Source organism: Monodelphis domestica, chromosome 4 (genome assembly GCF_027887165.1).
Source record: "Monodelphis domestica isolate mMonDom1 chromosome 4, mMonDom1.pri, whole genome shotgun sequence".
NCBI lineage: Eukaryota > Metazoa > Chordata > Mammalia > Didelphimorphia > Didelphidae > Monodelphis > Monodelphis domestica.
The window spans coordinates 11,466,540-11,481,406 of NC_077230.1; the positions used below are offsets into that span (position 1 = coordinate 11,466,540).

A 14,867-nucleotide genomic window follows, 5' to 3' on the forward strand; every position below is an offset into this window, starting at 1 on the left:
TCGACTCGCACTATTTTGATCTTCATATATATTCAACATAATGCTATTCCCTCCAACACATTCTCAGTTTCTCGCTTCCCGTGACCTAATGCCTCCACCCTACCAGAAACAGTCATGCCCTTGATCTTGCCATTAGCCACAAGTCATTCACTTTCTGCGTTCGTGAACTTTGGCATTGCTTTATCTCATAATCGTTTTTTCATTCTCTCTTTCGCTCTGCCCTCCACTTTCTAACCCTATTCTTTTTTCCTCACAGCAGCCCGATCTGTCTGCCCTACAAAGCTTTCCCAGCCCACCTTTGCTGCACTTTCCAGACTGCCAGCCCTTCCCCATCTTGACCCTTTGGTGGACCATCTGAGCTCAACAATTTCCTCTTGTCTCTTGCTCTTTGCCCCCAATTAATGTGCTGCTGGCCTTGCTGTACCAAACTTCAGCTTTAGATAACCCTCTCTATCTCTCGCCTTTGCTGAATGGGGCTAGAGAAAATCTTGAAACCCCTCGGATTTGGGGCCAAACTATCTCTAGTGGATGTTTCCCGTTTCTTCCCTTTACTCCTTGCAGTTCAGTTTCTGATCTCATCATCACACTAAAATTGTTCTCTTCAGAGTCACCAGTGATCTCTCAATGTCCGATTTCAATTATTTTGCTGGTGACCTCATTAACTCCTACGATTCAATTATCTTTACGCTGATGATTCTCATATCTATTTATCCTTCCCTAACCTTTCTCCTAATCTATAGCCTGGTTCTTCTAACTGTCCATCCATCATCTTGAATCAGATGTCCCCTAGATAGACATATTAAATTTCTCATGTTCAAAACTGAACCGAATCTTTCCTTCTCCACCTTCTTCCTCAATTTTCCTCTTATGGAACTACCATCTCCCAGCCAGGCTGGAAATCTAGGTATCATCCTCAAATCATAACTTTTTCTTTCCTCGTCCTTTGATTCTGCCTTTGCAACATCTCTCCTCTGCACCCTTCTCTACCCCCCTTCAATCAGGACCTTGTCACCTCGCTCCTCGTTGTTCTACCTGTCTCAGAACTCTCCCTTCCACTATCAAATTGATGATTATCGACTCCAAACCTTAATTCTAACGCCCAGTGCTGATAGGAAACCCTCCTTTTGGCATTTTGGCCTTTTCAATTTTCTTATTACTTCCTTACCCTGAAATCCCCCGAGATTCAGTCGTTGGGATTCAGTACTGCTTGCTTTTTCTCACACTTGACTTTTCGCCTCTTTGCCTTCTCACTAGGTATCCCCTCTCCCAGAAGTTCTCTCCCCCCTTCCTGCCTCTTGGTTTCCTTGACTTCCTTCAAGTTCTGTCTTCTACAAGAAGCTTTTCCCAATCCCCCTTATTGCTCATTTCTGAGTTTAGTTGATCATCTCCACTTTATCCTGTCTGTATCTGTTGGTATATAATTATTTGCTTGGTCTCCTCTCCTAGACAGTGAGCTCCTTGAGAGCAGGGACTGCCTTTTTGGTATGTATCCCCAGTGATTAGCAAGCACAGTGCCAGAGTCCTTATTGACTGGGTGACTCACAATCTTGCCAGTCCTTCCAACATTGCCCATTTCCATCTTGCCACCTTGCAAGATCCGTCACACCACCCATCCTGTTTTTATTTTCATTTCTCTTTCTTGCATTTCTAATTCATAGCTTTCTTTTATAGGGCTGTCATATTTTCAAGAACTATTTATTTGTTCATATTCTTCATCATATTCATATCACTACTGTGTGAAGGGACCCCTCCCAGGATCACACGTTTGAGTCTGACCTGCATCCCTGTGCTCTGGACAGCAACCTAGACAAATGACCCGGAAAGGATCAGATCATAGGTCTGGCACAAAGGAGAAGAGGGGATAAAAGAGGGGATTCGAGGAAGTGGAGGTTCTCTATTTGCTTGGGGAAAGAAAGGTGGCTGAGAGAGCCACTGGAGATGATTAGCCACTCAACTGGCTAGTTAGAAATAGGCTTCTTCTCTCTGTCTGCCTTCTCTTACTCAAGTAAATATTCATAAACTATGTGAAAATTTAAGTCCGGAGTTTAATTTAGTTTTAACACTACTAATGGGGAATGATTCAGTTGTATCTATTATTATTTTTTATCTTGGATGCTAGACTCTTATTTAAATCTGATCAAAAGGTTTTTTTTTTTTTTAGTTGATCACGTATCTTCTTATCCTAGGCATACTGAATATGAGCACATTAATTGTGTTTTTTTGTTTCCTCTCCCTCTACCCCTGTCTCTCTCTTTTCTCTCTCCCTCTCTTCTTTCTCTCTTTTTTCTTTTTTTCTCTCTGTTTATCATTTTCATGAAATCAAAATTATCTCTTTTTTTTTTGGAATTACATCTATCCCTTGTTTTTTTGTTTGGGTTTGTTTTGGTTTTTTGCTTAAGAATAACATCTCCTAGGGGACAGCTGGGTAGCTCAGTGGATTGAGAACCAGGCCTAGAGATGGGAGGTCCTAGGTTCAAATCCGGCCTCAGCCACTTCCTAGCTGTGTGACCCTGGGCAAGTCACTTGACCCCCATTGCCTAGCCCTTACCACTCTTCTGCCTTGGAGCCAATACACAGTATTGACTCCAAGACGGAAGGTAAGGGTTTAAAAAAAAAAGAATAACATCTCCTAGAGGAAGCTAAGTGGCTCAGTGAATAGAGAGCCAAGCCTAGAGAGTGGAGGTCCTGGCTTCAGATGTGATGTCAGACACTTCCTAGCTATATATTCCTGGGCAAATCATTTAACTCCACTTGCCTAGCCCCTGTACTACTTTTCTGCCTTGGAACTGATGCTTAGTACTGATTCTAAGACAGAACGTGAGAGTTTAAAAAAAAATGTATCTCCTATCTATAGCAGAAGCAGTAGTAGAAAGAAAAACCCCACTCAATTAAAAATATTAGCTTTTCAGTCTACCAAAACACACAAAATAGTTTGTGTAAATTAATTTTCAGAGTGCCCATTAAAGAAATAAAGAACAACAAATAGTTGGAGGAATATAGTCATTGCTCATGACTGGGTCATTCCAATACAATAAAAATGATAATTACTGCCAAAATTTAGTTATAGTTTTAATGTTATGCTACTCAGACTATCAAAGGGATACTTTATAGTACTTTATGAAATGTCATGTAGAAAAATAAAAGATCCAAAATATCAAAAGAAATAAGAATAAAAGGTACAGATGAAGAGGGACGGGTGCTTCCAAACCTCAAACTATATTATAAAGAATCAGGCATCAAAATCATTTAGTATTGGTTAAAAAAATATAAAGTTCAGTAGAACAGACTAGGTAAGAGAGAATCAGAAAGGCAAGAACTCGGTAATCCAGTGTTTGATAAATCAGAAAACAAATTCTTTTACAAAGAATTATTTGACAAAAACTGAATAGAAAACTAGAAAACAGTCTGACATAAATTAACCTGAGACCAACACCGTATGTTATATTCCGAAATATATTTTAAGTTGATACATGATATTAATATTAAGGATCCTAGTATAAAAATTAGAGGAGCTGTTTCTTTTATAATTGTAACTGCATTGATTTTTTTATGGAAACATTTTTCAACATTATATAGTCAAGAATTGTCCATTTCATCTACTGATTCTTGGTAACCCTTGTTTGGGCAAGAATTCTTCCACTGTCCTAAATTAGAGAAGGTCCAACAGCTTTATTTATGCTTCCAAGAAGACCCACTTTTCTTTTAGGTTTGGGGGATCCGGTTGAACATAAGCAGTTTTGCATGATTTCATCTTTATGCTGAAGAATGAAAACCAGTTTTGTACAACCCAGTGTTTGTTCATCAGTTTGAAATTCATATTAGTTCATCATGTTGCTCTCAATTTACCTAGATGCAGAAGCTAATTCAGTCTGTGAGATTGTCCATGTTAAATCCGAATCCGAAGGGAGACCAGAGAGGTCATTCCACCTCTGTTGCAGGTAAGTGTGCACGCATAAACTATATCTTCTGATGCAAGAGCCCCTGTATGGCTTGCTCCTGTACAGAACTTTTTATGTCATGGGGCCTGATAAAAACATTAACTTGAGCCACAAAACATGCAATTTAAAGACCCTTGGTGTTTACACTGGATTTAAAAACCAACCCAGCCGATGTTAATAGTATTCAACAGATTCTGGCTATAAGAATGGTTAATGCTTTAGCTTTTGAAGAAGTATGTAATTTTTTATATATTTGTAACATTCAAAAGAAAGACTATTTTATTTACATCTATAATATGTTGTAATATTTTGGCAATAATTAATGCCGAATTTCTCCTCTCTTGAAAAAATTGCTTTGCTCACATTTGTCTTTATGGCATCCTTGAGAGTCTGAGGAATTGGGATGAGGGGGAGGGAGAGAACAGAGAAGAGGATCAAATATCAATTTTATTGTGTCTTTTTTGTACCTGGAGATTTGAGGCAGACACAGGTTGAAGCCAGTGGTCCAAGGTGACATCATGGTGGAGCCTTAGCCTAGACTAGTGAGCCATCCACTGTAAAATCTACTAAGTATTAACAGAAGCATTTCTGACTGCCTATTCTATGTGTACTAAAAAAGAATAAGATATTTGGTAAATACAATATATATTGAAAGATCTAGAGGCTTTAATATTAAATTAAAATGTGAGGGGCAGCTAGGTGGCTCAGTGGGGTAAAGAGCTAGGCCTGGACACGAGAGGTCCTGAGTTCAAACTCAGCCTCAGAAACTTCCTAATTGAATGACTCTGGACAAATCACTTAACCCATGCCATTGCTTATCCCTTACCTCTCTTCTGCCTTGGAACTAATACTTAGTATCTATTCTGAGACAGAATGTAAGGATGTATGTGTGGATGGATGGATGGATGGATGGATAGACGGACGGACGGATGAAAGAAAGGAAAGGAAAGGATAGGATTCAGGTTTAAGAAAGCATTTTAGGTATTTTGAGTTCTGAAATGTTTGTAAAGAACAGAACTTGATTATATTTTGCTGTATAAAATCTGTCTACTTTTAGACCACTAGTCATAGATAAGTATGTACTGGTAGTGGTAATAGATAAATATCAAATATTATGGAGAAAGAAATACATGTTTACTCATTTGCTGGTGCAGCATAAAAAATGGTTATTGTTTTAAGTCTATGATTCTGTCCTTAAGTATTAGACAGATTATTTGGCATTTGATTTCATTTGTTCCATATCATTAGAAGTTCTAGATAAATATTAAATACCTCTGCCTTTTAACTTATTTGAATCATTTCTCTTCTTTTTTTTTTCAGCTCCCCAGAAAGTAGAAAAGATTTTCTGAAGGCTGTGCATTCAATTTTACGCGATAAACACAGACGACAGCTCCTCAAAACAGAAAGTCTGCCCTCATCTCAGCAATATGTCCCTTTTGGAGGAAAAAGACTATACCCCCTTAAAGGTGCAAGGCCAGCTATGAGCAGGGCAGGTACTGTAGGGATACAGATTTTAAAGATCCCTGTCATCCCCAATCTATCATAGGACCCAAGTGAGTTTAACCTACTTGCTGAGCAAAACTAAGGTATTGCCTTGTGTAGGGTTAAGGCTGGTGCTTTGGCTTTCCTTGGGTGTGATTTTCCCTCCTTCTCTTACATTTCTATTATCATCTATTTATACCTTTTCCCTTCCCCTTCAAGTCTCCCTTTTGCTGCCTTCCTCCTTTTGACCTGAGAGCTCTATCGTACCCCTTATTCCCAAGCCAGTGACAATAACATCCTCTTTGAAGAGTAGGCTTGAGCACTCCATAGGAATGAAGAGAGCTGCTTTGCATGCTGGTTGGCTTTGTTTAGAGAGCAAAGGGTGTACTTTTTCACCAAGTTCCCAGAAAGCTATTCTGGAAACCTGTTCGTACGGTGACTCGGTAGCTCATTCATTCTTGTTATTGTTTCTGGTCTTGTGGGCAGTTAAAATATCAGGAGGGTTTGCTTTCTTTCTTTCCTTGCTCTCATGCTTGATATGACTTCTTTTAATTCAGTGCTTTGATGGATCTGTGATCTCATTGAATTGGAGGCTCCTGCCAACGGCACAAATCCTAAGCTTCCCTATACTGATGATTCTTGTCCAGTCCGTATGTAAATCTCCATGGAAAGTCCTAAGAGTGCGGACCTTTCTTTTTTGGCTCTTGAGTCTCTATGGATCCAGTGGAGAACACAGACTATCCATCAGGCATCTCTGGATTCAGCTTCATGCTTGGCCTCCCTCCCTTTTGGATCACACATCATTTGGAGGATGTCTGTTGTACTAGCTTCTCCTGTACCATTCTTTATGGCTAGTGTATCGCAGCCTGAGCACACCAAAAGTATGTCTCTACATTGGCTCTTTGGTAATTCTCAACTTTGATATTTTAGCCGTGTTAGCATTCATGACTTTCATACATACAGCCTCTAGAGAGATTTTTTTTGTCCCAGATTTGTGATTTCATTACATGGAGGACTCCCTATGTGGAAATTCCCTCAGTGATGCAGATTGGCAAGTCTTCTATAATTTATAGTCTTCTAGAATTGCCCAAGACACTGAGAAATTAAGTGGCTTGCCAATGGTCACACAGCATATGCTAACAGGTAGAACTCAAACCCAGTTCTTCCTGATTTTCTCAGCCTCTTACTATACCTTGCCACCTCTCTGGAAGAATATTGCTGTTAAAAAATATGGACATCTGGGTGGCTCAATGGATAGAGAGCCAGACCTAGATATGGGACATCCTGGGTTCAAATGTAGCCTCAGATACTTCCTAACTGTGTGACCCTGGGCAAGTCACTTAACCCCAGTTGCCTGGCCCTTATTGCTCTTCTGATTTGGAACTGATCCTAAGTATTGATTCTAAGACAGAAGGTAAGAATTTAAAACAAAAAAAAAATAGACCTTGATCAGTTTGTTTCAGGACATGGTTTAGAGTCATTAAAAACACTTCCCAAAGACAGTACATATAACCACTATTTTCTTGTTTAATTATTAATTAAGATCTTCCTTTATTTTCTATTTGCAATAAATGTCCAACGTACCTATAGTGATAGATCATAATCTGGACAGCAGGCGTTTTTACACTTGATTTTTCCCATTTGGTTGTAAGGCCAAATTCTTTTTGGATCATTAAGGATTTTGTTCAGGAGTCTCTGGAATGTTCTGAGATTGATATAATCAAAACAATATTGACAAAGAAGAGCATCTGGAGGACCTCTCTATCTTTAAGAAAACCTCTTCTGATGAAATCTGTGCTGACTGTCTTCCATCTCCATTGCAGTGGCAAACACAGATTGAATTTTCCTTATTTTCAGCTTCATTTGATTTTTAGTAATCAGAGTATCATTGAGAAAGTCATCTCTGTTGCTCTCTTTTGGTGACTCTTACATGATCTTAACATATCCATGGGAGAGGCTTTTTGAAGGGGTCTTTTAATTTGAGAATGATTTGACCTGTTCTGAAAAGGGGGAAAGTTGATTCACTCCTTCCCTCTCAGACCCTCCATCTCTCTCACAAACACACACACACACAAATAAGAAATTGAGAGAGAAGCAGTATTGTAGCAGTTATCCTTTTGGGAGCCTGGCTGTGATATATTTCTAGAAAAAGTAGAATTTTCCTTAATTAAATCCAGATATTTTCATTTCCTCCTCCCTTGGAGGCAACCAGAGGTTGTCCTACACTGTCTGACCTTTCCTCCATCATCTTCCTCGTTTTCTTCAGCTATCTCTAAGAGACACAGTGTCCTGTGACTGGGTGAAGACCCTCAAAGAGAAAGCTTAGGTAATGCTGAAAAGTAATTCTTTGTTTTCTAAGTTATAAACATAATTTTTCCATTAGATAGGTTTCAGTGAATGAACACATATTTGTTAAATGCCTTCTCCATAGAGTATGTGCCCTGTTCTGCACTGCTGTCTGTAGGGAATCTTGCCAATTCTACCATATTGTCCATCTTTATATAGTTCCATGGGGCCCTTAGTTAGAAAGGATCACTTCTCATTTTCTTCCTCTTCTTTTAAAGAGTATAACTTAGAAATTCTCAGCGATTTGTTCTCCATGCAGAAATACTTGATAATGATGCAGTCAGCCATTTATATTTTGCCCGTTTTCGTATTTTGTATATTCCTATTTCAGCGAACTCAAGTTCATTGAAAGTAAGCATTTCAGGTCTTTAGGGAATTCATTAGGAGTTCCTGATGAGATTTCTTAAGCCTTTTTAAAAAAAACAAAACACTCCAAACTTGGCATCATTGTGAGTGTCCTGAGGAACCTTCACCACCTCCTGTTGGATCGGGCAAATGAATAATTCATTGACTCATTGCTAAAAACATATTTGTCTTTCTCCTTCGGAGAGCACTCCTCTGTAATCAGACGCATGATCACGTGATGATAACTGGTTGAGGCAGCCCAACACGAAGCAATCTTTTCTAATATTAGAAAAGGAAAGTCAGGGAATGTGTCTGAAAAAGTGCGATCTGCTCACCCAAGATGACTAAGTTCTTAAGTGGAAGTGTTAGCAGATAGCTGTCACTAAATGAAGATAATTTCACTCTCTGATTCCATTCTGTCTAAAGTTGAAAGCAGAATACTTTGACTCATCACCAGGAAAGACGAATAGTATTCGACTCCCTTTATTTAACTTCAGTCAGAACAGTAACTAAGGTGGAGCAACTAGAATATTAGTCCAGAGTCCTAAAATTTCTAGGGGCATTGTCAGCCCTTTCAATCCTTCTGCAACAATGTAATAGCTGAGTTTAGTACCTAGTTTGGAGGAATAGTTAAAGTAAGAAAGAAACAGTTCCCTCTCTAACCTTACTTCCCCTGAGTTACTGTACCCTTGGTAATCTTCTTTGTATCTCTCCCTGTCCTTTTTTTCCCCCCTTTCCCACTGAGCCTTCTTCAGAATTGTGCTGGCACAATAAGTGTAGAAATTCCTAGTTATTGCTCTGACCACAAATGATCAATTATTGAGTTAAAGCTGGCTCTGTAAAAAAAGCCAAATTCTACTCTGATATTGAGATCCATTTGAACAGAAATGCTGTCTTCCTTCTGAGTGTTTTTCAGTTCTCCTGGAAATGGCTTTCATTTCTTCCCATATCAGAGTATATTTGTCCACATTTTAGGATGGAACATGCCATTTTCTTTACCATCATCCTTGGTATGAAAAGGGAACAGGGGTCTAAATTAGCTGAAGGGCAAACCAGTGTCCAAGTGCCGTGGGTGCCCTATGGCTGTGTTAATCCACTGAGCCTTTGATTGACATTGCTGGATAATCACGATATGATCTGGGAATGGTTAAAAGTAGTTTCCAGGATAGAGCTGCCCTGAAATGTGATGGTTTGGGTGTCAGGCAAGGAAGTTCTCTATGTGGGATTGAACTTTAGGCTCTGATTGACCTTTTGTATCATCATACTTCACCCTCTTGTCTGTAATGGGACAATTTTATCTCTAGAGGAGAAGGAAAAGCAGCTCTTTTGCCATGTGACTAGCACTTTGTATATTTATGAGCCAATAATTCCTAGAATTCCCCCTTTTCCTTGTGTAGACAGATGACAGCACTTTGTTTATGAAGCGTTTTACAATCATTTATTACTAATTCCTTACAATGACCCAGTCATTGGTAACTAGTCCACCTTCTGGAAGAAGGGGAAAAGGTTCAAGGCCAGATGATGCCTGCAGGACTTGTCTAAAGGTATAGTCAATGGTCAGGTTCTCTGAGCTCCAAAGTTAAATTTAAACTCTGAGCCTATAATCAACTTTATTATAAAGAATATATTTTGATGGCCGGGAAGACGAACTTTTTTGACCAACTTTAGTTGTCCCCCCCCCCCCCAAAAAAAAAATCTTTGATGAGCTCTAAAAGACATTCTGAACAGGGCATAGTGATCCATGACTTTGGTGCCTGCTGCTGAGGGGGCAGAAGTGGTCCTTGAGCTTAGAAATGATGAGCTAGAGGAAACTAAGCTATTTGTGTGTCTGTACCAAGTCTGGAACCAATATGGAGACCACCAGGCTGCCTAGGGGAGCATGAGCCACCCAGGTTGGAAACAAAGCAGGCCAAAGTTCCTGGACTGATGAATAGTGGGATCAGGCCCATGAGAAGCATTTGCACTACCAGCCTGGGCAGATGGAGAACCAGGCTGATTGGATGGATGGATGGATGGATGGATGGATGGATGGATGGATGGATGGATGGATGAGTGAATGAAGAAATAAAATTCTGAACTTTTAGCCTGACTAAAAATCTTAGAAGAGGCAAATTGATGGTTTTGTTCCTTTGGTACAGAAAAAAATCCAAGTCTAAAGAGCTTTTTCAGGTCATGGCCACTGCCTTAAGGTCTTTCTTGATTCTTGAAAGCACTAAGATATTGCCTGTGTTACTATTAAAAGTGGGGAGGGAAAGGAGGAAAGGGGTAGTCGTTTCTCCTTAGGTATAAGGGCATGAAACCCCGGGTCACACTCAGCTGCTCGTTTAAGAAAATGGCAGCAAGCACTCTGTGACATCTGACATCTCGGTGGACAGAAGACAAGTGAAAAAGGATTCTCTTTCAGGGAATGAAGTCTGTTTCTCTTTATCCTTTCCTCCGTTATCACAGTCTCTCTTTAAATACTTGAATCTCTCCCTGGGACCACGGTAAACTCGGATTCGATGCATCTAATGATTAAGTTGTTAGGGGAATGTAGTCTATGTTGGCATATTTTCTGGAATTTTGTTTCACATAAAACATATGGAGGTTTTATTTTTATATTTGTTTTGTGTGTGTGCAGTGTCTGCCCCAAGTAAATCTCTTGGGAGAAGGAGGAGGCGTCTGGCCCGAAACAGGTTTACCATTGATTCAGATGCTGTCTCCACAAGCAGCCCTAAGACAGAGTCCCAGCACCCCTCCAGTGGCAGGGACACTGACCGCTGGGTAGAGGAACAGTTTGATCTTGCTCAGTATGAGGAGCAAGATGACATCAAGGAGACGGACATCCTTAGTGACGATGATGAATACTGCAAATCCATGAAAGGGTCCCCAGAGGACAGAGACCTTCAGGAGCAGCTACAAGCTGCCTCTCTCAGTCAGCGGGAAAGAGGCCAACCAGCTATGGATAGTCATGCCTCAAGGATGACCCAGCTCAAGAAGCAAGCAGCTTTGTCTGGCATCAATGGTGGCCTGGAGAACTCTAGTGAGGAAGTCATTTGGGTTAGACGTGAAGATTTTGTCCCCACCAGGAAACTGAACACTGAAATCTAAATGTCACTTTCCCTTTAGGTAGTATTTGTAGCTCCCCCCCCCCCCCCCCCCATTCTCCTACATACCGAGAAGACTTTATCCTTTAGATTGCGCACTTGCACACAGGGTTTTGGCAGCTGACTTGTTCCAGAACCATGTAGCCACATCATAAGTTTTAACAGAAACAGAATAGTTTAGAATTTGAAAAAGAATAAGCTGGAGTCTTGTATTGTGTACATTACTAAGGGCTTTTATTTATTCTCCAATAATCAGGGGCTGAGAAATGAAAATATATGTATATATTTTTTAAAAGCGCATTATATAGCACTGGAAAATAGGTTACTGAAGGCATTTACGTATTGCAACAGATGAGCTTAAGTGATAGCAAAGAGAACAAAGGGTTTGGGTTGGGTTGGGGGCTTTTTTTGGTTTTATTTTGTTTTTTTTTTTATCTGTGAGATTCATCTCCTTGATAGGAAACTGCCTTGAACAATTATCTCTGTACAATTTGCAGTGTTCTTACTCCTTTCTTTCCTAGATGTCAGAGAATATTTGTATTTTAGAAATGTGTGAGGAAGGGCTTGGGAATTTATGTTTTGATAAGCCTTTCCCTTCCCCTTCCCCTCTTTTTTTTGGTCTGTGGCTGATCTTTTTTAATGTTAACGTTGGAAGCTCTAGTTTTGCATAGAACCATAAAGATGCCAAACTCTTTAAGAAAGAGATCCAAATTTATCACTTGAAAACAAAACACTATTTTTTTTAAAATGTTACCTGATGTGCAAGGCACAGAGAGTTGAGATTTTTACAGTGTTAATGTAACTCCAGGTCTATAAAATGAAGAGTTAGGCATAGTGACTTTATATTTATATGGGAAAGATCAACTGGAACTCTTTCTTGGGAAGAATTGTTTTCTCAAGAAGCAGATTTTATGTTTGAATATATATTTGAGATGAAAATTTATTTGAATTAGCAATGTAGCTGAGTCTCTACATGTCTGGTGAGTATAGCCAAGATAGGGGTGGGGTGGAGAACTTGACCAACACATCGATCATTTCCACAAAAATTTAATACGGTATACGTTGATTTCCCCATTACTATTGTTTCTTTATCCATCAATGTTCTCTTCCACGATAGATGATAAACAAACTGAGAAACCAAAAACCTCTTCACAAGACTCTAATGTTTAACAATTCTTCATGCCAACAAAGCAGGGTAGACATATCAAAATCTAATGTTTTAAGTAGATCCAAATAGGAAGGGGAAAAATCAAGTTATGGCACTTTTAATTTAAAACAATGCAAAAAAAAAAAAGGGTTTATAGCTCCTCCACCCCACACCATCCCATTCCACAAATGTTCACTTCCAAAGAAGGGCTCAAATATGAAAACTTTCTTTTGGGGATAAATATCTATTCGGTGTTTGACACATCAGTAGGTACTTAAGAACCTGAATTTTATAGTAGCTTTAGGGATTATATTTTATACAAAATCATTTATAACTTTATATTTTAAGACATAATAGAAAATGTTCCAAAACGGTAATGCTTTTATGTCCCCTCTAGTCTTACCTGCTTTCCTACCCTATATCCTCCCCACCTCCACTCTCACTCCCCCTTTCCCTTTTGGGTTTCCAGGGGCTTGAGCTTAATATTTTGAAAATCATATTCTATTAAACTTTTGCTATACTATCTGGTTTTCTTAAAAAAAAAAATTTAGAATGGTTTCTATACCCTTTGTATCACTTCATTGTTCCATATTAACTCCAGTTCAGTTGTTTAAATTGATTAGAGAGGTAGAGATTTATTAATAGCCCTTATATACTGTACCCAGTGAAACATGGCCTGTTTTAAAATACTGCAAAATCTGGTGCTTGGAGAAGGTTTCATTGTCTCTGTACATATTGTCATGATGTGTCTATGTCAAAGGTTCTTATATATTTCTTTTATAAGCTGAAAGAAGGTCTATTTTTATGTTTTTAGGTCCATGAATGGAATGTTGTAAATGCCTGTCAAAAATAAAACATTGAAAAATACATGTTTCTGCTTGATTGGAAAGTGAGTCGAGGGAAGAGCGCACTGAATCATCAAGTTTTAGAATTCAAAGGGAACTCAGAAGACCTATGCTGGTGTCCTGCCTGAGACATTTACTCATTGGGACTTTGATCTCTTATTTCTCCAACACAGTATTGGTACTTATTGTTAAGGACAAGGAGGTGAGAGGGAATGAAAGAAGCCTTTATTGAGTGGCTGCTACTTGCCTGAGCCTTAAAAAGAATTCTCTTGTAGCAAGGATGATGATGTCTTCTGCCTCACAGTTTTGTGAGGTTGAAAAGAGATAATATCTGTAAAGTGCTTCGCAAATATTAACGTAATATTTAAGCTAGTACAACTCCAAGCTAGTCTATCCTCTAATCAAGTCACCCTCCATAGCCATATTTTATAAGTTCTTTAGCGATGGAGAATTTAGCCGTCTCCAACCAGAGTTTGTTACTCTGAGGATCAACTTAAAAGAATAGTTAAAGCCTGGAAGTAGTAGATCCTGGGCATTCGTAGAGGATTTGTTCTAAATCCTGACCTTCACGCCAAATTCTTTTCTTCGGGGCTCAGACCTCCTATACCAGTCTCAACGCTGGGACTGAAGAGAACACAAATTCAGCCAAGACATCCCTACAGAAGTGTGCAGGACCTCACCCTGACATAAGGTCTAAAGTCAGGAAGTCAACTGGAAGAGTGAACAGTGTGAAAGTCCCACCACATGAAAAGCTGTTATAATAATAAAGATGACAAGAAAAAAAATAGCTTGGGTATATGTTCAACTAGAATTTCTGGAAGAAGTGGAACAAAGTCTTAAAATGTTTTATTAAGTGAAATGTAAGGACTGGAAGAAAGAAATAGAAATAGCACCTTGGGAAAAGTGCCAAACCTTGCCCAATTAACAGGCTTCCTGAAAATTGGAATGACTCCTCTAGAAATTAATAACTTCATAAAAGCCAAGAACTATTAAAACAAAGCCAAACTAGAATAAATTTACTCTTACCAAAAACATCTACCGAAAAAAGAGATCATGTAAGAACCACTGAACTACTTGAAATATACAACCAAGAAACTATCTAGACAATATTTTGAGAAAGGATAAAAGAAAAGTACTCTGATCACTTAGACTCAAGGGCAAAATGAAAATAGGAAGAAAACATCAGTCATCAAAGAAAATTCCCAAATACGTTGCAGTGAAAGTCAAAGCTTCTGGGTCAAAAACAAAATGTAGTAAACAGACATGATAGACATTCAATTTCTGAGTCAGAGTGAGGATCACTCAAAATTTAGCAATCACTACTATAAAGGAACAGAAATGGGAATACAGTATTCCAAAAGGTAACAAAGAATAACAGCCAGCAATGCTGAATGTAATTGTACAGCATGAGGGGTAGATCTTAATGGAATAAAGGACTTCCAAGAACTCCTGAAGAAAAGATTAGAAGAGAACAGAAAAGTTGAAAGTATGATAAAAAAAAATTTTAATGTCATTGGGGAAAAATTTCCAAAAGATAAATAAGAGCCAAGAAGAAAAAGCAAGCAGTCATAAACATGGAGAGGTTTCACTTGCTAACGATGATACAAGTGTACCCTCATAATACTGTATCGAGTCATAGAAGAAATCTAAGACTGAAAAAGGAAGAAGAATATACTTG

The 14,867-nt window shown here is 38.9% G+C and overlaps 1 protein-coding gene across 26 annotated transcripts in view; it reads left to right on the forward strand.

The window, feature by feature from the left end:
* TIAM1 (TIAM Rac1 associated GEF 1) overlaps positions 1–13,211 on the forward strand; it is a 302,352-nt gene extending 289,141 nt beyond the window's left edge. For 16 of the 26 annotated variants that reach the window (XM_056826011.1, XM_056826024.1, XM_056826021.1 and 13 more), the window contains 3 exons: positions 3,851–3,938; positions 5,259–5,431; positions 10,732–13,211. In XM_056826011.1, the coding sequence (XP_056681989.1) occupies positions 3,851–3,938; positions 5,259–5,431; positions 10,732–11,201 (731 nt within the window). In that variant the 3' untranslated portion in view covers positions 11,202–13,211. Of the gene's footprint in view, positions 1–3,850; positions 3,939–5,258; positions 5,492–7,686; positions 7,747–10,731 lie in introns of all 26 variants that reach the window. The other 10 variants (XM_056826027.1, XM_056826031.1, XM_056826028.1 and 7 more) reach the window with 4 other exon arrangements.
* The last annotated feature ends 1,656 nt before the right edge of the window (positions 13,212–14,867 follow it).